General features: G+C 49.8%; 1 protein-coding gene across 1 annotated transcript in view; it reads left to right on the plus strand.

Annotated features, from left to right (window-relative positions):
* The window catches only part of LOC138453804 (zinc finger protein 11-like), a 2054811-nt gene that overhangs the window by 1647972 nt on the left and 380943 nt on the right, over window positions 1-25896 (plus strand). The window contains exon 14 of the mRNA XM_069606980.1: window positions 20979-21077. Coding sequence (XP_069463081.1) covers window positions 20979-21077 — 99 coding nt within the window. The remainder of the gene's footprint in view (window positions 1-20978; window positions 21078-25896) is intronic.

Consider the following 25896-nt stretch of genomic DNA (forward strand, 5'->3'; position numbering starts at 1 on the left):
CTTGGGATCCTCTTTGATAGCGACGTCGAAATGGAACAATTAAGCACTACCAGTGCTGCTCGTATTCATCTTATCAAGATTTGGAACATTTCCATTTCATAATAACACGATGTGAAAATTCTAATCTCCACCCTTAAACTAAATTACTGCTCAAGCATACGCCTTGGTCCCTCTAGAATAAGTTCTCAACTTTGCTACCCACAGTCTCTACAATCTACCCAGTTACTTTTCCTAGTCTATTAAGGTGTCACTGGTGTTGCTTCTTAGTACAATTTGTTTACTCACTGTTGGGGAGAAGTGTCATTGTTGTGTTAATTCCCTTCAACCTTAGAGACCCCCAGCTCTTTAGACCCCCAGCTCTATTAACCCCTGAGTGAGTAGGATCTTTTTCTCCCTCTCATGTTTTTACCTGATTTAGATTGTGTGTTGTCACTGTTTTCGGAGTCTGACAAACTCCATAGGCATCTGCTTTTTGTATGGTGACACACAGCACCCTCAGTGCAGTGTCACTGAGAAATCCTTTGGATTTCTCTTAAGGCTTAAATACATTTTCCTGTGTGTACTACAGTTCCCAAGAATAGTAAAGGAAAATTGACTTTACTTACCTTTTCTCTTTGTAGATCTAGCACACACCATTGTATGTGGAGTGCTGGATGGTTACCTAGTAGCCCCTTATCCTACCTTCTCATGTAACATTTGTAGCCCCTTTTCCTACCTTCTCATGTAACATTTGTATGTTACCCTCACTACTTTAAATGGCTGGTGGCAGTGGTTTAATTTGTCCTACCATTGTGCTCTCCTACCGCAGGCTGAACCCTCAGCTGCAGTACAGTACCCATGGGGGACCATTGTTAGGGAGAATTCTCGGAAATTTGCTAATTCCCTCCACCTTAGAGACCCCCAGCAACTTTGCTGGATTTTGAGGACTTGATTTATTTTACCAGGAGAGAGTGAGACCCTTTTTGCCACTCTCTCATTTATTTTAATGTGATTTTGAACTCTGTGTTTCTTTTGGTTGTGCAGTCTGACAAACTCCATAGGTATCATCTTTTACATTGTGTCACACAGCACCTTCAGTGCAGTGGCACAGGGAAGTCTTTCAGATTTCCCAAAGGTTTAAATACCTTTTCTTGGATAAACTACTGTTTCCAAGAGCAAGTGAAATTGACTTTACTTATAATTGTAACTTTCTAGAGCCAGCACACACTATCTTACAATAGGGTGCTGGAGGGGTTAATTAGTATCCCCTTTGTCTAGCTTCTGATGTAACATTTTTATGTTACCCTTTCCTCACTGAATGGCTGGTGGCAGTGGTTTACCTTTAACTACCGCAGTGTGCATTTACTGCAGGCTCAGTTCGCAGCTGTAGTAAAGCACACAATGGTGCCATTTTTGTCAAAATGTCCCTGGTCTTTTTTTTTCGCCATTTCTTTGTGATAAGGTACTTCTTGAGATTTACTCTGCGTGCCAAACCAGGTTTGGTCCCTCTGTTCGCTTTGCCTTTGGCGGGATTCAAGAGTGAAGCCCGCCTCTGGCTCCGGGGTGTCTGGGGGGGCAGGAAGTGAGGGAGGTGCCCGAAACTCCCTGTGCTTAGTCTCCTAGGAGACCCAAATGCACTGTGTGGTGATTGGCCGGCTGACTGTCCGGCAAGGACACCCACCCTGCTGGGTGACTGACAGCTAGGCTGGAATGAATGGGGGAAACCTGCATAAAAGGCGAGGCTTTTTGGCTTGGAAGACAGAGTCGACCACTGGACGAAGGAACCGAAGAAGAACTTGAAGAGAATGCTGTTGGTTTGCCCGGTGAAGCCCTGCTGCTGTGCTGAAAGTCCAAATTCGTATCGACAGAGAAGCCCCTGCAAGGACAGCTTCTCCCCTTGAGTTGGTGGGACCAATTAACTCCAAAGTAAGCCCCCTGGACATCCTCTCAGAGCTGGTTGAATTTCCACAGAGTGCCTGCTGGAAACCGAAACGCCAGGGAGAGGAACACCAGATTGTGTGCGTTGCTTTTTAAGTTGGCAAGAGATCCAGGAAGATCCTCTGAACTCCCATGAAGCAGGACTGACCGAGCCTGAGCCATCTCAACAGAGTGCTGGACCCCAGATGCAAGGAAAGTCCATCTTGATAGCCAGGAACCCGCAGTGTTGCTTTTTGCGGTAGACACGAGGAACTCAAACACTGAAGTGCCACTTGTTTGAAGACTACCGGTTGCAGTCGGTGATTGTCCCATTCCAGTGCCACAGTCCCCAGAAGTCCTCACTCTTGTCCCCACGACTGAGGCCCAGGAACAGTGAGATCTGCATAGCTGCACAGGAACAGAAGTCATCTGCTGCACTTTTTCTTCAACCTAAAGGTACTGTAAAGTCTAAGAGAACTTACCTCTTGTCTTGTAACTGCACTTGTTCTCTGTTGGTGAGCCTTGTCGTGGTTGCTCTGTAAAGTTGCTGACAGCTTCTTTACCTCTCAATCCTAAACAGCTTATGGCCCTACTTTGAATTCTTCTATCTAAAAGACTTTTAAAACAGTGTGCAAGACTTTGTACCTACCTCTGAAAAGTGCTTCAGTTTCACCTAGACTTTTGCTCAATTGACTTTGGCTTAGCCTGGCTCCTTGAATGACTCTTCTTCCCTCTGTGAATGTTTTTGGTCTTCCTTCTAGGAAAGATTATTTTTTATTAAAACAATTTTTTTTTAAATATAGTTTTTATTGGCATTTTTTAAGGTTATTACAACAAACATATCATTTCCATTCGGTTCCATTCCCAGAAAAAACATTCAGTCAATAACCCCCCCCCCCCTGTACTGTACTGGGGGGAAGTCGTTGAGCGGTGAGCCCGGATGCACATTTTAGTCCAACTTTTGTCATCTATTGCCGTGCCCAAATCTTTATCCCATTGTGTCCGTGCTGGCGGGGGATCCCTAAGTATCGAGAGCAAGAGGAGCTTGTACAAAAAGGATATGACCCCCCTGGAGCCTCTTGTGGAGATGATCGTTTTCTCGAAGTCTGTGAGGTCCCTCCTGAGGGTGTCCCCCCATGAGGGTTCGGAGAGGACTCCCTTCAGTTGAAGGTAGCGGAAAGGTGATAGCTTGCCCAGCCCCAGGGCTTCCTCCAGATCCAGAAGGGGCATGAAGGAGCCGCCCCACCCACAAGTGGCATGCCCTAACGAGGCCCGCCTCGTACCACCTCTGATACGCGGCAGGCTCTGCTACTTTGGCCAGGAATGGGGGCGCCCAAATACAACTCAACGGAGAGGGCCAGGTTGTGAGCCATCTGTAGTAGCTCCCCTCCTTCCAGACGGACCACAGAACACCCAGTACCGGGTGGTTCCAGTACCCGCCTGGGGATGTGTGTTCTAGGGACCCACAACCACTCGTCAAGCGTGACCGGGGCGAGTAGCTTATTATCCAGTGCCACCCATTGCTTTTCTGACCCAGGGTTGAAATGGTCGACCAGAATCCTCAGCTGGGAGGCTCTGTAGTACGTGTCAAAATCTGGGAATCCCACCCCTCTGTCTTCCTTGGGCCTCGTTCGGACGTCGTCGGAAATCCTATGTTTCTTTCCCGCCCAGAGGAACCTGAGCAGGGTGCGTTTCATTGACTGTAGGAACGTGGTGGGGACCTGAGTGGGGAGCATCTGGAAAAGGAATAAAAATTTGGAAAGTACCACCATTTTGATCAGGTTGAGTCGTGCCATCCATGAGTACCCCGAGACCGCCCACCTCTCTACATCTCTCTTGACCTACGTCCACAAAGGGGAGAAATTGCTCAGGAAGAGGTCCTTTGGGTCAGGTGTGATTTGAATTCCCAAGTGTTGGAACCCCTCTCTCTGCAATTGGAAGGGGAGACCCTCCACATACTCCTTCTCGGTGTCCGATAGTCGACCCCCCATAAAAACCATAGATTTTCCCAGGTTAACCTTGTACCCCGAGAGGTTCCCATAACGCTCCAGTGCCCGCAACACATGAGGGATCGTCTGTGATGGTTTAGTGACATAGAGGAGAGCGTCCTCGGCGAACAAGCTGATCTTACAGTGGGAGCCGCCCATCTGAACTCCAGTGATAGCCTCATTGTTACGCACCGAGATCGCCCAGGGTTCCATGACAAGGGCATATATCAGGGGGGATAGTGGACAACCCCGTCTCATTCCTCGCCATATGGGGAAGGCCTCTTATTCCATCCCATTGGCGGCCACCCTGGCCGTGGGGGCGGAATATAGTGCCGCCATCCATCCCGACCACTTCTGGCCCACCCGTATTTCCGAGAGGACCTCCCCCATGAAGGCCCAACTCACCTGGTCGAAGGCCTTTTCTGCGTCCAGGGACAGCAGGAGCACCCCCTCGTCCCGGGTGTCCCTTGAATGCAGCACATGGAGGGTTTTGCGCATGTTGTCCGAGGCTTGTCTATTTAAGATGAAGCCCGTCTGATCTGGGTGAACCAGGCGGGGCAAGCATTTCTCCAGGCGAGTGGCCAGGATCCTGGCAAAGATTTTAGCATCGAGGTTCAAGAGCGAGATGGGTCTATAGGAGCCGCCCTCTGTCAGGTCTTTTCCTGGCTTGGGGATTACCGAGATGAGGGCCTGTAGGAATGTGGGGGGGGGATCGTCTCTTTGTTACGGATTTGGTTAAACAATTTGGCCAAGGGTTCCATCAGTATGGGCTGGAATTGTTTGTAGAAATCGGCCGTATACCCATCTCCCCCCGGGGCCTTCCCTGCTTTAAGTCTCTTGATGGCTGCCTCCACCTCCTCCACCGCTATATCCCCCTCCAAGCCCTGCAATTCGGCCTCCGTTAAGCGGGGCAGCTGGCGTTCCTCCAGATAAGCCCGGATCTCCACCAGCGATTCCCCCTCTTGTTTTGTGTACAGGTCCCTATAAAAGTTTCCAAAGGAGCCCACTGTCTCTGCCTTTTTATTGAGGACCATACCCTCCCCATCCTTAATAGGCCCGACCCTCCTCTCCAGTCGGCAACCCCTGGCTCTACGTGCCAGTAAGGTCCCCACCCTATCCCCCTTTTCGTAGTACCTTTGTCGCGTGTATCTCAGTTTCTTGACCACCTCCCCTATGAGGACCGTGTGTAGAGCCTGGCGCTTCTCACGCATTTCCGATAGGAGGGACTCCCTGTCAGCCCCCTCCTGGGTAAGCCTACCCTGCAGGCTCTTGAGTTCCGTCCGTATCTTGGCCTCAATGAGCCCTTTTTCCCGCTTACGCCTGGAACCCTCGGCTATGAGGAGACCACGAAAGGTGGCCTTCGCCGCCTCCCACACTGTCACCATATCCGTCTCCCCATTGTCGTTCGTCTCGAAATACGCCTCCATTTCGCCTCTGGAACGTTAGGTTATCTTTAGTTATCCCTTTCGGTTCAGTTGCCCTTCCCGTCCAACAGTCCAGCCCGGGGTCTATTATAAGATTGAAGTCGCACCCCAGCATCATGGCCCCTTCAGCCCATTCATCCATTACCCCTAGGATCTGGGTCAGGAAACCTATCTGGCCTGAGTTGGGAGCGTAGAGGGTGGCCAGGGTTATGCGTTCCCCTTCGTAAGTACCCTTAATCCCCAGGAACCTCCCCCCAAAGCCTCTCTTGGTTTCTGTATTAGTAAGGTGGAATGATTTGCTCAAGAGAATCCCCACCCCTTCCTTTTTCGAGCTTCTGTGGGAGGCCCAGAAGTTGGCTCCAATTTCCCTCCCCTGATGGGTGATTCCCTCCCCTGTCTGTAATGGGTTTCTTGGAGGAACAGCACCATTAGCTGTTGTTTGCGGAACATATTACTGGTCAGTGACCTCTTGTTTTGAGAGTTGAGGCCCTTGACATTGAGTGTGCCTATCTTGCCTTCAACCATTCTCGTCTAGGTAGTCCATCTCTAACTTCACTGTGGTGTAATGCTTGCGTGCGGCCTGCTGTAAAATAGAAGATTCTTGTTCGAACTGGCTAGTTCCCCCACCCCCCCGTAAACCCCTCTAGGTGTTACCGTTTCGACCTTGATGATGGTCGTTCTCTCTCCTCCCCCCTGTCCCTTTCCGCCTCCCCCCTGTCTTGAGGCGTTCGTCCATGTCTCCCGATCTCCTTCGGGGACGGTCAACGAACCACCAAGGACTCTACCCCAGCCCCGGGTAGCGTGAACATGTAGATAAACCATTCTCTTCTAATCAGTATGTACGTGTGTGAACCTTTAAGCAAACATGTGAGGTGCGACCTTGCTCCCGAGGTCCCCCACCTCCCCCCGTGTCACCAGGCGGGGACCCGACGCGCAGGTCCATCGAACAAGTCAATAAACATTGTGGAAAGAAAAACGGTGAACAGACCCAAAACCCCCCGCGGGCCCAGCTCGGCGCCAACGTGACGCTCCTCCATGTGGCCCCCAGTCACCGGCCCTAGAGAGCCAGCGGCGTAGCCCCCAGCGACCGTGGTCACTGGGAAATCTCATGGTCAAGTGATGAAGTGATGTTGCTGTCATTTCAGGTGGTCCTCAGAGGCCGATGATGGGTGCCTGGTTTTTTGGAACTTGCGTGCCCCCTTGACCTTGGTCTTGCCACTGGGTTGCCCCAGTCTGTCGGGGCCCCGCGGTGGGTTCCTGGCCTCACCCCCTGATCCGCCGGACGGACCGGCACGGTCTCCCACCAGGTCACCAGTGGCCCGCAGAATGTCCTCCTCCGTCACCAGGTGGTGTCTTTCCCCCGACCACTCGAATGCCAAGTAGAAGGGGTGGCCCCAGGGATACCTGACCCCCTTATCCTGTAACCATCTGGTGAGGGCTCCGCATTTCTTTCTCATTGCGAGGGTGAGGGCTGAGAGGTCCTGGTAGATTGCCACCTTAGAGTCTCCATATTGGATATAACCGAAGTTCCTCGCTTTCTCCAGGATCCTGGCTTTGTCCTTGTAGTAATGCAGTCGGGCCAGCACCGACCTCGGGCCCCTACCTCCTCCGCCGGCTCGATGTACCCTGCCGAGTTTAATCTCTGTGTCGGCCTCCGCCCCATGACGACTCTTATGATATCGTGAACCTTGCCTTCCAGTGCCTGTGGGCTCTCCCCTTCGGACTCCACAAGGCCAAAAATACGCAAGTTGTTCCTCCTTTCCCTGTTCTTCATGTCGTCCACCTTGAACCGTAATTCCTCCTCCCTACGATGCACCTCTTGGAACCTGGCCTCCATTTGTGTCTCCAGGATCGCCGCGGAGAGCTGGTTGTTCTCGACTCCCTCCACGCGGTCTTCCTTGGTGGTGACTTTAGTGGTAAGGTCAGCCAACTTAGCACCCATGTCGGTCCGAATCCCACATATCTCCTCCAAGATCATCTGGATGTTATTTTGGATGGCTCCCAGGTCGGGAGGTGGCACTGCTGGAGACCCGGCGGCCATTTTGTCCTCTCCGGCCGCAAACTGGTACTTGGAAAGGCCCTCCTTGCAACTCATGGGGTGCTGGTTGCGGCAGAGTATGGCAACTGTCCGCCAGGGGGCCCACGGCCGCGATAGGACTCGTGTAGGTGGAGAGACCGGGAGAATCCGGAGCTATCCACGGTGGGGAGGTGCCCTCGGAGTGACGGTCTGTGGATGTGCCAGCCGAGTAACTCAATGGTTTCAGCGCCAGTGGGAGTATGGGTTTACCCCCCCGTTGTTAGGGAAACCACTAGATGGCTGGTCGTGGTCGGTGGGGTCACCTGTGGCAGGGTATGGGGGGGATCCTTTAGTCAAGCGGCAGTCGTGGGGGCCAATTCATGAAGTCCTGGCCCAAGGGCCTCTCACCTGGAACGTGCCGTCTCCAGTGTCCCCCAGTCGGATGTAGTGTGGGCGCGCTCCCGCGACGGCCCGCGCTGGGGAGCTCTGGTGTGCAGATAGGCGGGCCCGTTCAACTCCGCCTGTGGATGGGTAGAGTGCCGGGGCGATGTGGGTCTGTGTTCAGCTCCTCAGGTGTCTTCGTTCAGTGTCGAGCGTGTCCTCACGTCGGCTTCGCACTGCCTCGCCATGCCCGGGAGCGGGGCGCCAGAGGCCTCAGGGTGCGGCGGAACCTCTAGGGTCCCCTGCCCCCGACTTCTCCTCGCTCCAAGTGGGTAAGCCTTCCGCAGGCGGCCGCAGTGTTTCCCCGCTCCTGTACTCTGCTGCGGCCTTGGCGTGCCTTGGTGCGCACCGCCTGCGTGTTGCTTGGGACCAATCATGTACACTTTTAATCATCACAAGCGAATACCATTAAACAATTAACAACTTCCCCTTCCCAACTCCCGCTCCCCATCCTACACGTCCAATCACGGTCACTATTTTATCAGTACCACTTCATCTGTGGCTACAGTTTCTCTTACAGGGATCTCTGCTACATCCTAAATGTCATGTACAGAGGCAGCCAAATCAGCTATAAGCTGTTTCCACATGTCAACTCCTCACTCCTAGTTCCTCCTCTCTGCTGGACGCTTCCAACCACGCCATGGTTTCCACATTGGCCCATTTTAATAAATCCGCCCACCATACTCGTGCTACTGGTCTTTTCGGTGCTTTCCATCCCATTGCTATTCTCCGTTTCGCCAGAATATACGCTAAATCCTCAGCTTACTTCCATGTTTAGCCCACCTGGGTCTCGGGAAGCAAGTCCAAGTCTAACGTGATCCCAGCGTTCGCCAGCAGGAAAGTGTTAACTAACTTTGCAGTGGGGGGTGTTTACAAAAGTACTTACCTGCTTTGAGAAATATTTGTGAGATCTCTTGTTGTGTCATAACAACCTTTCTCTTTGACAAACTCTTAAATCTGATTCTAAATGCTACATTGATATATTCATGTCCCCAGCACCCTAACTATTGAAGTGACCTGAGGGTGTAGGTAGTGTCTGTGGGCCATCCCAAAATGGTACTTACTGATTTAGAAATATTAAGAGTGTGTATTTTTGAAGTGTATTTGAATGTTACTGTTATATTGCCCCCTTCTGAAGAAGGCTTTTTCTAACTGACTGATAAAATAAATTAATAATTGTTTATTCAAGAAACCCTGTGTGTGTTTATTTGAATACTTGTCACTGTGAATCTCTGTGTAACCCCCCTACAGCTCCCATTGACCTCTCTTGAGATAAACTTGGCTGCTCAACACGCTACCAACCAGTGTAGTACAAGCTTATACCAAAGGTTGGGTCCCTATTGCCAGGAGGTCAGGGTTGTTGTAGTGCACCCAAAGGGTACTGCATACAATCTTGCCTAACAACCATTTTGTCAAAATGGCCCATGTCTTCTTTTTTCGCCATTTTCTGTTTGTGAGGTCGGTCTTGGCTTTTACTCTGTGTATTGAGACAGGTTTGAGCCCTTTGTTTGTCTTGCCTTTGGCAGGCTTCATCCCTGAAGCCTAATCAGCTTGTGACCCCACAAATGATTCTTTTTCGCCTAAACTACTTCTGAGAACATTTGCAAAGACTTTACCATTTGATACCAGAACTGCTCTTTACTATCCAGAAAATTAGCCCATTGACTTTGGCCTGGCCTATTGACTTGAATTGAACTATTCTGGTATACTGGTTTAGCCAAAAAGTTTTCAAATGGAAAGCTAATGGATAAATCCAACACAAAAATGGTTTCGTCCAAGGAAACATCTTTGGATCCAGAGGTTAGATCCTTCCCCCTGGATTATGTCTGGTAGGATGGCGAAAGGTTCTTTTCCAAACAATGTTTCCTTAAGGATGATAGGAATGTCTCTTCTACATATAACAACTTCTCAAAGCTGGCAAACGTGTCTTTTCTAAACAACTGCTTCCAGGATGGCAACAGTGTCTCTTCCACACAATATCTTTATTTTTTTTTAAATCTTTTATAAACTTTATTCGAAAATGAGCCACAAACGCGGATCAGGAACATACATTATCGCACATGCATTTTCCCTTTCAGCTCCATTCCTTGCAATGTTCAACTTTAGTGCTCATAACATTTTGTATAACTCCTATCAACTCCCTCCACCCCCATTTCTCTGTTTAACTCTCTAAGTTAAGGTTGATGTGAAACGCCTACCCTTGTTAGTTCAGTCTGGTTATTCCTACCAGTTAGGGCCAATGCTCCTCAGTATAATCTGTTGTCGGAGAATGGAGAAGTTAAGAAGCATTGTTGGCTTAAAGTAGGACTGCTCTTTATCTGCCACAAATTAATGGAATGGAAGCCACGCCGCCAGGAACTTTTGATAGGTTCCGTTTGCCAGAGCCGTCACCTTCTCCATTGCCATTACTCCCCATAGCCTCACCCACCACATGGCTACCATAGGCCCCTGCTTGTTCTTACATGAGTGTGCCAGGGTGATCCTGGCTGCGCTCAGCATGTTGGTGATGAGGGTGGTGCTGCTTCCGGTGGCGGCATGCGCTGTGGCACCCAAAACCACCACCGCTGGATTGAGGGGCAACTGTACCTTTGTTACATCCTTAATGTGACTCAGGATTTCTTACCAGTGTACCTCTGCTAATGGGCATGCCCACCACATGTGCACCAAGTCTCCAATGTGTCCACAACCCCACCAGCATTTAGGGGGATAGTCTGGGTTAATAGAGTGCATGCGTTGTGGCGTCATGTACTACCTGAGGCATAGTTTTTATGCTGATTCTTTGATTGGCACAAATTTGGAGATTTTCATTGCCCGGCGCCATATCTGGTTCCGCATGTCCTCCGTGATAGGTTCTCCAAAGTCTTGTTCCCATTTTGACATGTAGAGTAGGATATCTCCCAGATTTGACCCGTCTAGCAGTCGATACAGTCTCAAGACCCCTTTCTCAGTTGCCCTTCTTTTGTTGTGGGTTCCAACCCCAGTGGTGTTCTATTGGCCCTTTCTTTTACTATTTTGTTAGAGATCCAATGTCTTATTTGGGTGTAATGAAAACGTTTGCGTTCTGGTATCTAGAATTTATCTGGAATTTATTTTTACATTTGTCGAATCAGGGATTGTCCAGCCCCCAAATTTCTCAAAAAAATAGGCAGCATTCTGGGTGTGAAGTCTGGGTTATAAGCCATTGGCGTGAGTGGGCTACCCCCCCATTTTACTTTCCTCCCCCGTACCGCTTTGTCCCAGTAACAGAGGGTGGCTTTTGTGGTGTCTAGCAGTGTACCCCCGCTTCCCGTTGTTTTGGTATCAGAAAACCTAAGTTCTCCAGAGGTATTTTAGTCGTGTCTCCCTTCCCCTCCTCCCCAACTTCTCCCACATAAGAATGGAAATGTACTATTGTTGAACAACTGTATTTCACTGGGTCTTGATTCCAACCCGGGTTATGTAGGGTCCGATTCCCGTCCCCTCCCGTCATTCCCCTCCTTCATCAAATCTTAATTAGACCATGGTAACCCCCTTATTAAGAACGGGCCAGATTCTCAGCAACCAGCTCCTCTTACGTTAGTTTTCCTCTGCAATCGGGTCAGTTTTTGTAATTGCATAGTTTCTGAGCTTGCCTTGACCCTTTCCCCCACTCAGTCTGTTCATGTGGGGTCTGGGTTTTTAGCCTCCATGTTTCTTTCTATTGGGAGCGGATGTCCTGGCCTCCACTACCCCTTTGCTGGTTCTGCTGCCGCGGTTGAGCTATCTTTCAGGTTCTCCTGGTCACTGATTCCTGCGTTTCCGTCTTCTTTCATCAGCTCTGTCATTTCTTCCTCTTTAGAGATCGTGTAGCGCTGACCCTTCCATTCAAAGGGGAGCCCACTCGGAAATATCTTTACCGAGTCCTGGTAAAGTGAAATAGTAGCTGCCTGCAAGCGGACCGGATTTGTTTTCCGGGCTGCCCGCATGATTTCTTTTTTAACTGAAATAGGTGAAATAGATGGACCGTAGTCAACCGTAGTCAGGACGTACAGGGTGAAGTTGTTGCTCATCTGGTACAAGGAGTATACTCTATGGGTGCGGTCCAAGATGATCTCCCTGTCACCTGCCGAGTCCAAGATGTGGCGAAACAAGTCCACCACATATTGCTGTAGGCCGGAGTCTGGTATAGATTTGGGGATCCCCCTGATGCATATATTATTACGCCGTGACCTGTTTTAGCATCTTCTTGTCTGCTCTGGACCAGGTCCATTTGTTTCTCCAGTAAGTGCACTCTGCTGGCTAGCTTGTCCTGCTCGTGCCCCTGTTCTGTCACTGTGGTTTCCACCTCGTCCACTCTTCTTTCGATTGCCAGGATATTTTTTTTGCGGTCTGTGATTAAGCCCGGTCGGAAGTGCTCTCCTTGATGTCTTTTTTTTTTTTTTGTTTACATTTTTTTTTTAGCTCCATCAACATCGCTGTCAGATCTGACCTCCTTATCAGACGGTCATCCTCTTCAGCAGGGTGCTGGACAGGGGGTGGGAGGGGTGGGGGATGCTGAATATATCTGGGCAGTCGTTTGTTGCTGCCCACTTTTTTGTATTTCTGAGATTTGCATGAGGGCTTTGATATCCCCAGAGGCCGGCCCCTTCTGCTTCGCAGCTTGTTTGGCCCTTTTCTTTCTTTTCGGTGGGACCCGAATGTTCCCACCGAGTCCCAACTCTGCAACTGAGGTTCCAGTAGCCAAGGCTCCGGCCTGATGACAGTTTAGGGGGGCCCAAGCGCCACAGCAAAGAGTCCACACCACCGTCCGGGACGGTGACTACCAGCCGGTGATGATGATCAGTCCAACCCCCCAGGGGGTGGGTGCCACTCCTAGCCTTAATACCCTGCAGGAGCACCAAGTCTCTCTTTTGCTTTGTTTTATAGGTAGGGCCCCCCAGGACCTCTGTTTTTTCTTTTTTTTTTGTGCAATCCTACTTATGATATGATAGGTTATTTATAACGTGCTTAATATCCAATCATATCATGAGGTTTCTAAGCGCGGACCCGGGGATCGAACCTGTGTTGTCTTGCTTCTGAGGCGAGCACGTTGCCCCTGAGCTATCCTCCCTCACTTTGCCAACAGATCCCCTCCAGAGCTACCGGCCGCAGCCCGGGCCCAGCATCCCTTCTGACGTGGGGAGTAAATAACTGTTGGGGGTGTGTGGGGCACCACAAACCCAACAGCAGCTCCTCCGTGCCCCAGCCGCACACCCCGCAACAGGTGCAGCGCTGTCCGCTTCACTTCTTTCTCCTGTTTCGCGCTCCGGACCACTCAGACTTCCTCCACTGCTCCCCGCTTCTGATTGGGCTTCGATGTCCACAGCCACACAGCGCCTCTAGGCAGCTTGCTTCTCCCCGCCTTGTGCCTCCCACTGCGGGGTACTTGTACTGCAATGGTGGTCCGGCCCCCGACCTGGGGCCTTCTTCGCTGCAGTCGCCATGGCGCCTCCGTCCCTCATTGTGGTGTCTGCTTGCCAGGTGGCAGCACCGCTGCACTATTCCCTCACTGAAAACTGACGGGGGGGGGGGGTCTCCCTTCCCGTCGCAAATCTTCTGCCGGCACGTAGCACTATTACTTTCCACCAGACCCTTGTCATGCGGGTCCCGACTGCCATTTTGTTGTGGAGTCCGGCAGGCACCCTCCCGGTCCTTCTCCTCTTGTAGCGGGCCAATCCACTCCAACCTTTCAAGGGGGATGCCCTTGCAGTTCGGCCACAGTTGCCCAGTTACTGTTCCTTATTTACATGTATTTCAGGTGGTGTTTTGGGCACCAGAATGGGGCCGAGCACAGGAGCTCACGAGTATGCATCCGTCGGCTTAGTCAGCTGGCCACACCCCCACACACAATATCTTTCAAAGGATGACTTCCTGGTATACTCCCCTGCCAAGGATTCTTCATTAGATTTGTTAGGTCCCTTGGTATACTTTCCTGCCAGGTAGCTTTTCACAATGTCTTTTTCTGTCATAGAGTTTAAGTGGATTCATTGGTGTACCCCCCCTGCCAGGAATCCCCTTCTGGGTTTTGTAGATCCCCTTGTGTACTCTCCTGCCAGGTATCTTTCCCCCAAAAGGCTCACTCCCTGATATTTCATTTATCAGGGCTTCTTTCAATGTCCTCTCTGTTTTCCAGTATAGCACAGTTGTACTCCTACACTGTCTATACTTCATTGGTTTCAGATACTACTTGTCCCACGCTTCCTCATATGGACATCTCATATAGGGAGACTTGTTCAAGTTTGGATTTGACCTGTGGCATGACGCTGCAGGAATGATATCTCCTGCTTTGCAGACCCTCTTTCAGCTCTCCTGTGGCCTTGCATTCACTTGACAGTAAAGTTATTACTGTTAGGCACGTCCGCATGCTTGACCGCTTTGCTGCTGCTGCGGGTTCTTTTGCAGTTCTTCCAAGGAGCCTGCCACGCTTCCCTGGGCCTCCCTGCCACCCCAGTAAGAAATGCTGACAAGCGGCAGCTTGAAAGCACCTGTCTCCTTCAGCACAGTTCGTTCCTGTGCTTTTGCCTTCACCTGTAGTCCTGCTTCCTGCTACGCCCAAGCTGCTTCTTTTATCTCCACCTTCCAATTGAAAGTGTTCACCATGTTTAACTGTCCTGCACAGCTGATCTCCATTACAACTACTAGTCTGCATGTTAAGCTTGGGGTTTCTTTCAATCCATGCCAACTCCCTCTTCCTCGTCTCAGTACTTCAGGAGTTTTGGGAGTTGAGTCCCTAGGATTGTTGTTTAGAACAAAAGATGTTAAATGCGAGTAATGTGTATTTAAGGAATTAATGGTTTTCTGCACAGAATGGCAGTATCCATCAGCAGTTTAGGTATTAATGTGCTGTCTTCAAAAGGGGGGGAATACCTTGTCTCTCCCAAAGGAGTCATCACCTCCTCCCGGTAGTCTTCCTCTCCCACATGATCCTCCTTCATAATACCACCCCCAGGGTCAGGATCAGGTAGCAGCTGCCGTCTCCTGGCCATGTGGGAGGACCTCACCATAGGGGAATCAGTGATGACTCTGCAGGATTCTCACAGCATGTAGCATTGCAAGCCTCTATGGCTAGCTCCTGATAAGCAGTTACCTTAAACAGATATGAATCTTGACGAGGCCAGCACAGTCGCACTCCCTTTCAGAGGTCAATGAACATAGAACCATTACGTTGGATTATGATGGCAGTTGCTACACCACTTAAAGGGATGAGGAATCCAGCATTTATAATGTTGTAAGTCATGATAATGAAAACATTATTATGATGTAGAGATTCATCCGTCTTCTCCCTAGCCCCGCTGGGGAGGAGGGTTAGTGGTGTTGGTGGTGTTGAAGGTGGTGGTGGTGGTGGTAGTAGTAGTAGTAATAATAAAACATAGAGCTGTGTTAGCCCTTTCCCAGCCCCTGTCATCACCTGATGAGTTCTAAATCATTGTGATCAAGATTATCAAATTCGTGGGCGTGGCTACGAGAGCCATGTAGGAGGACGCGTTCTGGAGGAGCTCCCGAGATCCTGCAACGATCCGGGCAAATATGTGCGGTACGACGGATCGCTGACCACCGACGATACACATGATGGTGTGCGAAGGTATTGGCCACGCATTGTGAACTTCTGGAGAGAATAGGATTAACGGCGACGGAGATCGGTGGCTACGAGTTAAAGGACTCCGCGAACAAAGGGCGACTCAAAATGGCCGACCAGGGCCCGGGACTGGAATAGAGGCGAGTTGTGCGGTGGCCTAGCTGTGAAGGTGCACTGTACACAAACTTGCTACTTTAGCAACCGATCGATTTCCTGAGCCATGTCGAACAGGCCGGTGCGGCCGAAGGTGAAACAGCCTACCTTAGACGATTTCACTAAAACTCCCCCGAGCCAGGACACTACCAAAAGTAAGGATGCGCTGGCTGGGAGTGGCACGACGTCTTCGTGCACCAACCAAGAAATCCTGGCGGCGATTGTGGAACTGAGGGCGGCCTGGGAATCAAAGCTGGAACTGGCCGTTACTGAACTGAAGACTGCACTGGATCGCACGGAGTCCCTCGAAAAAGAAGTTGGCCCGAATACAGCAGATTGCGCCACTCATAAGGCCGACTTGCATGCCCTGACACAAAGGATGGGCAACCTGGAGAGCAGAGCGGAGGAGGCTGAGGGACGAGCCCGTCGCAACAACATCCGCATCGTGGGCCTACCGGAGGGGATGGAGGGCCGTGACCCTACGGATTTCATCGAATCCATGCTCTTACAGGAGATACCTGGAGGGGCCCTATCTCAAGGATTTGCAGTAGAAAGAGCACATAGAGCCCTAACTAGAAGGCCACCCCCGGGGAACCCGCCTAGGCCTGTGATCGCCAAAATCCTTAACTACCGCGACCGGGAGAGGATACTGGAATACTTCCGTAAAGGAGGGACGATCACGAGAGGAGCGGCAAACATCACGGCTTATCCAGATTATACTCTGACTGTACAGCGTAGTCGCATGAACTTTGGGTCTGTAAAGCAGAGGCTGAGAGAAGCGGGCCACAAATATGTTACTCTATCCTGCAAAATTGAAGGTCTTCCATGCACATAAAACCTTGTTTTTTGAAACCCCGGAGGATGCTATGGGATGGCTCGATGCGCAAGGATGCCCCCAGGAATCAGAAGTTCGGCCCAGAAAGGGCTCGGAAGAGATACGGGAATCGTAAAATGGCGTCGCAAGATGGCGTGGCTCGTGGGACTTGAATATAGTCGGTGTGACACCTTCGGTAAAGAAGGTCAGATGATTGCACTATTTGTCAAGACATTGTGAATGTTTATTTGATCGGGAGCCTTACGGGGCGATACTCTCTACCCCAGAATAGTTTTAGTTGGGTGGCCGTTAGGGTGACCTCACCCTACTGGGCTCCGTTCACCGACCAGTGCTTGCGGAGCTAGATGTGGGGGTGCCTGAGCTCTGAGGCTGGAGCTGGGCAGCAGTTGGGGTGTGTGATGTTGGGGAAGGCAGGGGTGGGGGGAGGGGAGGGAAGTTGGGGTTTAGTTGTGTATATAGTTGAAGGGAGTTTGAGCTTATATGAGGAGTTACTGGACCGAAACGCTATCTGTGTCATGAGGGCGGTTGGGGGTCGCTACATGGGAGGCAGGGAGGAACGTACTTGCCATGGGAGACCTTAAGATTGTCACCTAGAATGTCAGGGGACTTAATAGTTATTTAAAAAGGAATAAAGTTATGTTGTACCTCAAAAGGCAGAGGATTGACATTGCACTATTGCAAGAAACACACCTGAACCGGCACACGTTAGAACTGGTTGAGAAAAAGTGGAGTGGCATGGTGGTGGGCTCCCCGTACTCTGCCTATGCCAGTGGAGTGCTAATCTGGGTAGCACCGCACGTTCCGTTCAGAGTCACGTGGCAGGAGGTGGACACGGAGGGCAGGCTGGTCATGCTCAGAGCCCTGGTAGAGGATAGAGAGGTTTGCATTATTAACACATACGCCCCCAATCAGAATGCTGCTGCATACTTCAGGACCCTATGCACCCGTCTGGGCACATGTGTGGGGGGAGCGATCATTTGGGGAGGGGATTTTAACTGTGTTGTCGATCCAAGGGCAGATAGGTCCGATGAGAGGATTGATCGGCCCACCCCGGCGGCCAGAGTACTACAGACGTTGCTGGCCGACTTTGGGCTGGCGGATGTTTGGCGACTGAAATACCCTAATACCTCGCAGTATTCTCACTAGTCTGCTCCACAGCGCCTACACACGAGATTGGATTATTTCTTTGCCACGTCAGAAGTGGTGATGGCGACCACTCAAATTGAATATAAAGCGAGGGTCCTGTCGGACCACTCGCCCTTAGTGTTGACCTGGCAGTATGGCCGCCCTCGTGCACGAATACCTACATGGCGCCTCCGTGCGGAGGCGCTTAGGGACACGGTTTTTAGGGAGGACATCAGGGAGGCGATCCAGCGGTACTTTGAGGTTAACACGGGCAGTGTAGATTCGGCTGGTACACTTTGGGAGGCATTCAAGGTTGTGTTACGGGGGGACGCTATTTCCAAGTCAAAGGGCCTGCAGGGTGGGGTTCTGATGGAGCTAGAGAAGGCGGAGAGACAATTGGAGCGCGAATGTAGCAAGGCAGGAGGGGATGCAGACCTAGTACTTGAGCTGCAGCAGCAGTGTTCGGAGCTTTGGGAGAGGCTCTGTAACCTTAACTATAGAAAATATGTTGAGAGGCAGCATGCGGGTGGAGACAAAACTGGCCGCCTACTGGCATGGTTATATAAGAGAGAAACCCCTAGGCCCCCGATCAGGATGATAGTTAGAGAGGACGGAGAGGAGGTAGACACCCAAGAAGGAGTTAATGCAGCCTTCCTTGATTATTATAGAGCACTGTATGAGGACATAGGGGGAGAATATCAGGCAGAGATCAGAACTACATTGGAAGACATAGAGCTGCCCAGGATTAGTGATGAAGAAAGAGAGGAGCTGGACGCACCTATTACACTAGAGGAACTGGAGGAGGTAGTGAAGGGATTGCCCACTTGTAAGACTCCGGGCACGGACGGACTCCCGAGTGAGTTTTATAAAGTGTATGGGGCAGAGATACTCCCCCCGATGCTAGAAATGTTCAATGAATCTTTCGAGAAGGGTCGGTTACCGGAAACGCTCAGAGAAGCGCTGATAGTGCCGCTCCCCAAGCCTAATAAACCCCGACAAAGCTGTGGATCGTATAGGCCGCTGTCGATGTTGAACCAGGACAGCAAGATCCTGACGGCTGTCCTGGCCAACAGGCTACGAAGGGTCATCAGTAAACTGATACACCCGGATCAGACGGGCTATGTCCCCAACAGGAACATAACTCACAATCACAGGCGACTTCACCGGGTGATTGAAGAGGGGAACAGAAGTGATGAAGAGATGGTGGTGGTGTCCCTAGATGCAGTTAAGGCATTTGATTCAGTGAGGTGGCCGTGGTTGCTGGCGGCCTTGGAGGGGTACGGGTTTGGGCCTGGCTATGTGAGGTGGGCGAAACTGCTGTACAGCGAGCCACTGGCCAGGGTGCGCACGGGATCTGTGATATCCAAAAGGTGGCGACTTAGCAGAGGCACCAGACAGGGATGCCCCTGGTCCCCGATGCTGTACATATTGGCCCTGGAGCCCCTGGCGGTGTACCTCAGACAACAATATGACTTGGTTGGCATCGAGGTGGGAGGAGAGAACCATTTGATATCCCTATATGCTGACGACCTGTTGTTGTACCTGAAGTATCCGGAGGAAAACCTCCAGTACATTTTAGAGGTCATGGAAAAGTATGCGGAGTTGTCCGGCATAGCGGTTAATCCCAGTAAATCAAGCATGTTTCCGCTGGGGAGCTTCATTGGGGTCCCTCTGGAACGGTTGCCGGTGTTGCCCGTGCCTTGGGCAACTGAGTCTTTCCGCTACCTCGGAATTGATGTATATCATGCTGTGAAGGAAGAACACTTGCACAATACCGAGGCGGCGGTAAAGAAAATCTGCGATAGTATGCGGTTTTGGGAGAAGCTGCCGCTGGCAATGGTGGGCCGGGGGGCGATGCTTAAAATGGTGGTCCTGCCCAGGCTTTTGCACTTTTTCAGCAATATACCATACTTGATACCCAGGAAGTTCTTTGTCAAACTTGATAGTGTATGCAGGGACTTCCTGTGGCACGGCATCCGCAACAGGGTAGCCTTGTGGAAACTGCAAAATTTCCACGATAGGGGAGGCATCAAGCTGCCGAACTTTGAGGCCTATTATGTGGCCAGCCAGCTGCAATACATGACCAAATGGCTCTCTGATGAGGAAACTCCTGAGTCTAGGCTGGTTGGGAGGGACTGCGCCCCGTTTTATCTAAAGGAGGTTGTCTGGGTCCCTAGGTCGGACTTGCAAGGATGCCCATGTATGTTGCTGTTGGGGTGGAGAATTTGGCGTAGAATGTGCCAGTTGATTGAGAGCCCGCACCCGTGTTCCCCGCATGTGCCACTGGTCGCCCTAACTATGGGGGACAGCCAGCTCAGGAAAATTATCAGGACATATTGGGAAACGGTTGGGCTGGCCACATTGGGAGACATATGGCAGGATGGGGCCATTAGAGAATTCGTAGACCTGAGTGAAGAAACAGGGCTGCACGGGGGCCAATATGTTACATATCTAAGGCTGGTACAGATCATCCGCAAGACTTGGCCGGAGACGGTGCTAGCGGAAGATCCGAACGCACTGATCGGAACGATATATGATATATCAGAGGGCGGGTATGAGATCTCTAGATTATATGAGGTGGTGATGACCCGGGTGGGGAAGGACTTGATGGATTTGAGGCTTGATTGGGAAGCGGAAGTGGGGGCACAGATGACTGATGGGATGTGGGAACGGGCCATGGGATACCATAAGAAAGTGTCCAGGAATGCTAGATTGCAGCAAATACAGCTGTACATCACGCACAGAGCATATATGACCCCGAAGAAAATAGCCAAGTTTGCGAACGCAGGTAGACAAGCATGCCCGAAATGCGATGAAGAAGACGCAGGTATGACACATATGTTCTGGTCCTGCCCAGTGATTGAAGGCTTTTGGGGGGAAGTGGCACAGAAATTAGCAGATAAGGGGGTTCTGCTACGCATTGACACGGCCTGGGCCTGCCTCCTGGGAGGGTTCCCTAGACCACGGAACACCAAACATCTCGGGAAACTGAGACACCTGGCGTATGTACTTGCTAAGAGAAGGATAGCTATGAGTTGGAAGCAACGCCATGGGCCAAGAATAGAGATATGGTGGCGGGACCTGCAGAAGTGGGCGGAGGCTGAAACGGTGGTATGGCAGGAAGCGTGTGGTAATTGTGGGGAGGAAGAAGTGGGCAACCTGGCGGCTTGGAGAATGTTAATTACGGGACTGTTTGGCACGGAAATGGACCCTGCTGCTTCCGAGAGGGGCGACGCCCGGCCACACCAAGTGTACACAGAACTGTAAGGTTGATAAGCTCTTGGGGGAGGGGGGGGGCTTGAAGTGCAGTAACATGGCATTAATTGATGTTTACAGTTTGTAATGTATAATGCTGCAAGTTTGGTTTGTATTGTTTTATTTTGAAAATAAAAATTATTTAAAAAGAAAAAAAAAAAAGATTATCAAATTCGTATGTGCCTGTCTTGTCATCGTTAACTTCAAAATAACTGAGCTTTGCAAATAAGTGTTCTACATAAACTTTAAATTTGTTTTTTTTTCCTTGCAGAAACGGATGTTATTTCGTTTATCGTTAAAGAAGAGGAAGATGAGGTTCCCCTAAACTGTCATGAATTTGGCAAAAGAGGACGCGCAAGTGGTTCCAAAGGTGACTAATTGTGTGTGTGTGTGTGTGTGGTATATCTAGAAAATAGGAATGAAACAAACTGGTAACCACCCTCGCCATTGTGCAACTAGAGAAGTGTCTTGAAAAAATCATAGTAAAATTATCATCAAGAATTTGCTTCACTCTTTCAGTGATGTGAAAGTTTTCATATCTCTTCCTCTGCTGTGTTGGCAGCGCTTTTCACTACTACAAACTTTAAAAAAATGTTTTAAAAGCTTTGTATGTAATTCTTTGGACAGTATGTGGCACGCACATATACTAGTCCTGGTAGACAGTCATTATCTCCATGTGAAAGGTGGTCCTCTGAATATAGTCCATTGCTCTCCAGTAACCTGCACCATTTGCCTTGGGAATATCAAAAGAGCCACCATTCATGTTCTGCATGCATTAAAGTTAAACCTGTGCAGTCACCCCAACAAAAAGAAAATAAGTTAATGACATGTACATTGAATACATGTCTCACCTTATGTTATGCAGGGAGTGTAATGCAGGGAATGAAAGTGGGGGCTGGTGTCCATTGTCATTTAGGTGGTCCTGTAAAACAGTAAGGAAAATAATGATCATACGGCCAATTAAACACATCAAAAATGGTCTGCTCAAGTCTTACTTTGTCAGAGCTCTGCAGCAATTCACACCCAATAGTGGACTGAGGAATTATCCAGTTTAAGGGGATTAGTAAGACAATAGATGCATTTTACTCTTGGTAACAAATAACTAGTCTGGTTGTAACTACAATGACACCACATAAAGTCCAGGCATTACAGAGGTGTCATAGCCAGAGTTGTTAATGTGGTGCTATTGTAGCAAACATGTTCTGGAGAAAAACCACTTAATAATGGGTAGATATTGTACTCCACAGTGAAAAGCAGGAATGTGGGATTAGGTCTACTGCACTAAGCATGGTGCAATTCTATATTGTAAACCATATGCATAAGAGAAATGTTTCTTCGGAAAATACAGAAAAAGGAAGAGGTGAGAGGGCACTGGCACTGGCACTGGTTTGTAATATGGTTAACTTTTAAAATGGCAATTCATGATATTAAATCAACAAAGGACACAAAAAAGACAATGCAGTTTGCTGTATTGCCAATATTACGAATATGCCAGCAGAAAACACCTATAGACAGAATACTGGAGCTCAAAACGTATTTGCCCACTTGCTGCCACCGCCTTCGTCCACCCACACACAGTTTCCCAATGAAAGGACAACACATTTTGCCACACAAAATGTTCTAGTGGGGGAGATGGTGGGAGTATTGGAGGGGCGGCGGTGGTCACGGGCACCCCACTCCCCCAATGTCATCTCGTCTAAAGGCAATGCAGGAGCATTGATGCTCCAATATTTTTACTATAGGCACAGATACGCATCAAATGCTTCTATAAGGTGCCAGGAAGCAGCTCTGTTGTCAACTGGTCAGTTAAAAAGAAATATTTATTAGGATATCTACACACCATCCTCTTCTGTGCTGCTCCCCCACTCTTTTTTTTTTTTTCAAATTTCAGTTTTATTAGTTTTCAAAAGGTAGCAGTTTGGTAATCATATACAAACATTTTCCACCAATAAGACAGATAAAGATTATTGCAAAAAACAGCAACCGTGTATAGAACATATAAAGTCTTTGCGGAACACATACATTTCCAATAGCAACGTGGAAACCAATTGCCTACACCCTGCCCCCCTCCCCCCCAATTCCCATGTCGCCATCTGACGGGCTAGAAGACACCAGATGTTACATTAGAACCATTTTCATATACATAACATAGGACACATGAGCACAAAATGACCTGTGAAATCGACATGGCAGACAACATGAACCATCGCATATATTATCTCTGGGTGTAGTAACGCTCTGCACACATTCTGTTTATGTGACATATTTAGCACGAAATTCAGACCATGCATTCTCAACTGGTACGATCCCCCTGCAGGGCCGCAGTCAGATTGTCCATTCTGTATATGTTCAGTGCAACCCCCAACCACTCTGTTTTGCTAGGGAGCTTGGGTCTCTTCCAAGCCATGGTGAGAAAGGCTCTTGCGGCCATAAGAAGGCCTTGTATCATTTTGGGTGCTTTCAAGGTCGTGTCGTCCGTTTCAACCAGGCCGAACAGAATCAGGAATGGTTGTTTCTCCCATACATCCTCATCCAATTCCTTGATCCAGCTGAGAACATCTGACCAATAAGCTTGGACCACCTCACATCCCCACCACATATGCCAATAGTCTGCTCGCTTCCCACAGCCCCTCCAGCAGTGTGGGCTTACCCCTTGGTACATTTTAGCCAGCCGGATCGGATCATACTGCCATCTATACATCAACTTGACGGCATGCAATTTATATTGGCAGGATATAGATGATTTCGCCGTTCGTCTACAAATTTGTAATCATAAGTTCTGTGAAATCTGCCTGTCCATATCTGATTCCCATCTGTTCTTGAGTGTGAGGGATGGTGTAATATCGACCTCAATCAGCGCCGAGTACATTGCACTAATTAAACCTCTAGAGGTCGTACAGGTGTCGAGAATTCTCTCGAAAGGGGTGAGGTCCCTTTGTAGCTGATCTTTCCATATCACCCTTGTCATAACCCCCTTGAGTCTAAGGTAGAGGAAAACTGAAAGCGAGCCTATGCCAATTGCCTCCTGGAGCTCCTGAATAGTAATGAAGGTGCCATTCCTCCAGAGTTGACCAGCCCTCTCCAATCCCGCGTCATACCATGTGTCATAGCTCCCTGGGTCCGGGATTGCATCCCGGATCCCTGGCGATCAGAGGTGTCCCAACGGTTGTAACTCCCACCATTTTCTTGCCTGGCTTCCATATAGCCCATATCGTTCCAATAATGGGGTGATTTTTGACACTATTGCGTAGCTTGGGACAAGGAACCCATAGCCATTCACCCAGAATGAAAGGGCGGAGATGGTAATTGTCCAAGGCTATCCATTGCGGTTCTGACTGCTGCTTGACATGCGGAACAAGCACACGCAGCTGGGCTGCCCTATAATATGTTTCTATGTCTGGGAGGCCTACCCCTGCATTGTCTTTTCGAAGCTGGAGCAAAGATCTGGGGACTCTTGGCTTTTGATTTTGCCACAGGAAGGTTAAGAGAGATTTTTTAGTATCCATAAAGTATTCTTGGGGAGCATTTGGAACAAGTAAAGTATTTTGGGAAGAATCACCATTTTTATTGCGTTTAGACAGCCCAGCCAGGAGATGGTGAGTCTGGACTACCTTTGGATGTCATTTTGAAGCACAAGCGACAGAGGGGGGGAAGTTAGCCTCATATAGGGAATCCAAGTCGTGTGGAACATTGATGCCTAGGTATCGGAGTGTGGAGAGGCTGACCTTTACTCCTAGAGGGGCAAAGCGCTCCGACTCAGAGACTCTACTTTTATCAATTGGGAGGAGGTTAGACTTTCCAGTGTTAATTTTCAGGCCGGCCAGTTCGCCATATTCTTCGATTATATCGATCGCAGCTGGGACAGAATTCAGGGGATCAGTTAGGTGTAGTAATATGTCATCAGCGTAGAGGCCTAGTTTATACTCGCGATCAACCACTATGATTCCCTTTACTTCACCATCGTTCCTTAACCTCTGCGTCAGCGGCTCAAGGGACAGTACAAATAGTATTGCCGGCAGTGGGCAGCCTTGCCTTGGTCCCCTTTCCAAGGGAAACCAGTGTGAATAGCCTCTGTTCACTGCCACTGACGTTGTGGGGGATGTGTACAGTGCTTTGATGGCGTGGCGGAGCTTCGGCCCGAGCCCGTTCCAGACCAAAACCCTTTCTAAGAAGTCCCATGACACCCTATCAAAGGCCTTCTCGGCATCCAATGACAGAAGAAACGGATCCCCTCCCATTCCCTGTGCTTCATGAATTAGGTGAAGTGTCTTCCTCATGGTATCCGCACCCTGTCTCCCAATAACGAAGCCAACTTGATCGGAGTGTATTAGTCGAGGTAAGTGCGATTCAAGCCAGGCCGCAATGACTCTAGCATATACCTTAGCATCAATGTTGAGAAGAGAGACTGGGCGATAGGAGCTACAATATTTGGGGTCTCTACCCTCCTTTAGAATGACAACGAGCAGGGCCTGTGAGAAGGACGGGGGTGGCTTGGCCTGTGTCAAAGATGTGATTGAACAAGGGTGCAAGGAAAGGGGCAATGAGTGCAGAGATTGTCTTATAAAAACCAGGCGTGAAACCATCATCCCCAGGGGCCTTTTCCCGTCTTCAGGCTTTTTATGGCTTCCGTGACTTCCTCTTCGGTCTCCACGGATGTGAGCGTGGGGATCTGCCCTTCTTCGAGGTATGTGTCATTACTCTCAGGAGGAGGGGGAGGGTCACATGTATATAAGTCTTTATAAAAGAAGGCAAATGCTTCTTGTATGCCTTTGGGGGATGTTACTATCGTGTCTGTGAGGGTGCCGTCAGTCCTCTCGATGAGATCGACCCACCTCTCTGCCTTCTGTGTACGAAGACGAGCCGCCAGGAGGGCGTCTGCCTTGTCGCCTTTTTCATAATATTTTTGTTTGAGGTATTGTAGGGTTTGAGCTGTTTTGCCCACGATAAGTGTTTTCAGCTCCTCTCTGAGCTGTTTAGCTTCAGCAAGATGCTTGGGTCTCTCACATGGGGAGGACTGTGCTAACTTTTGGGCTGAGGAGACCTTCTCCCTAATATTCTTTTCTATCAGGGCACGTTCTCTTTTTTTTCGGACCCCCTCCCTAATGAGCACCCCCCTCCAAGTGGCCTTGGCTGCTTCCCATACGGATGTCTTCCCAACCTCTCCCGTGTCATTTGTGGCAAAGAATTGA

Source organism: Ambystoma mexicanum, chromosome 4p (assembly GCF_040938575.1).
Source record: "Ambystoma mexicanum isolate Mex_15411 chromosome 4p, UKY_AmexF1_1, whole genome shotgun sequence".
In the NCBI taxonomy this organism is placed as follows: domain Eukaryota; kingdom Metazoa; phylum Chordata; class Amphibia; order Caudata; family Ambystomatidae; genus Ambystoma; species Ambystoma mexicanum.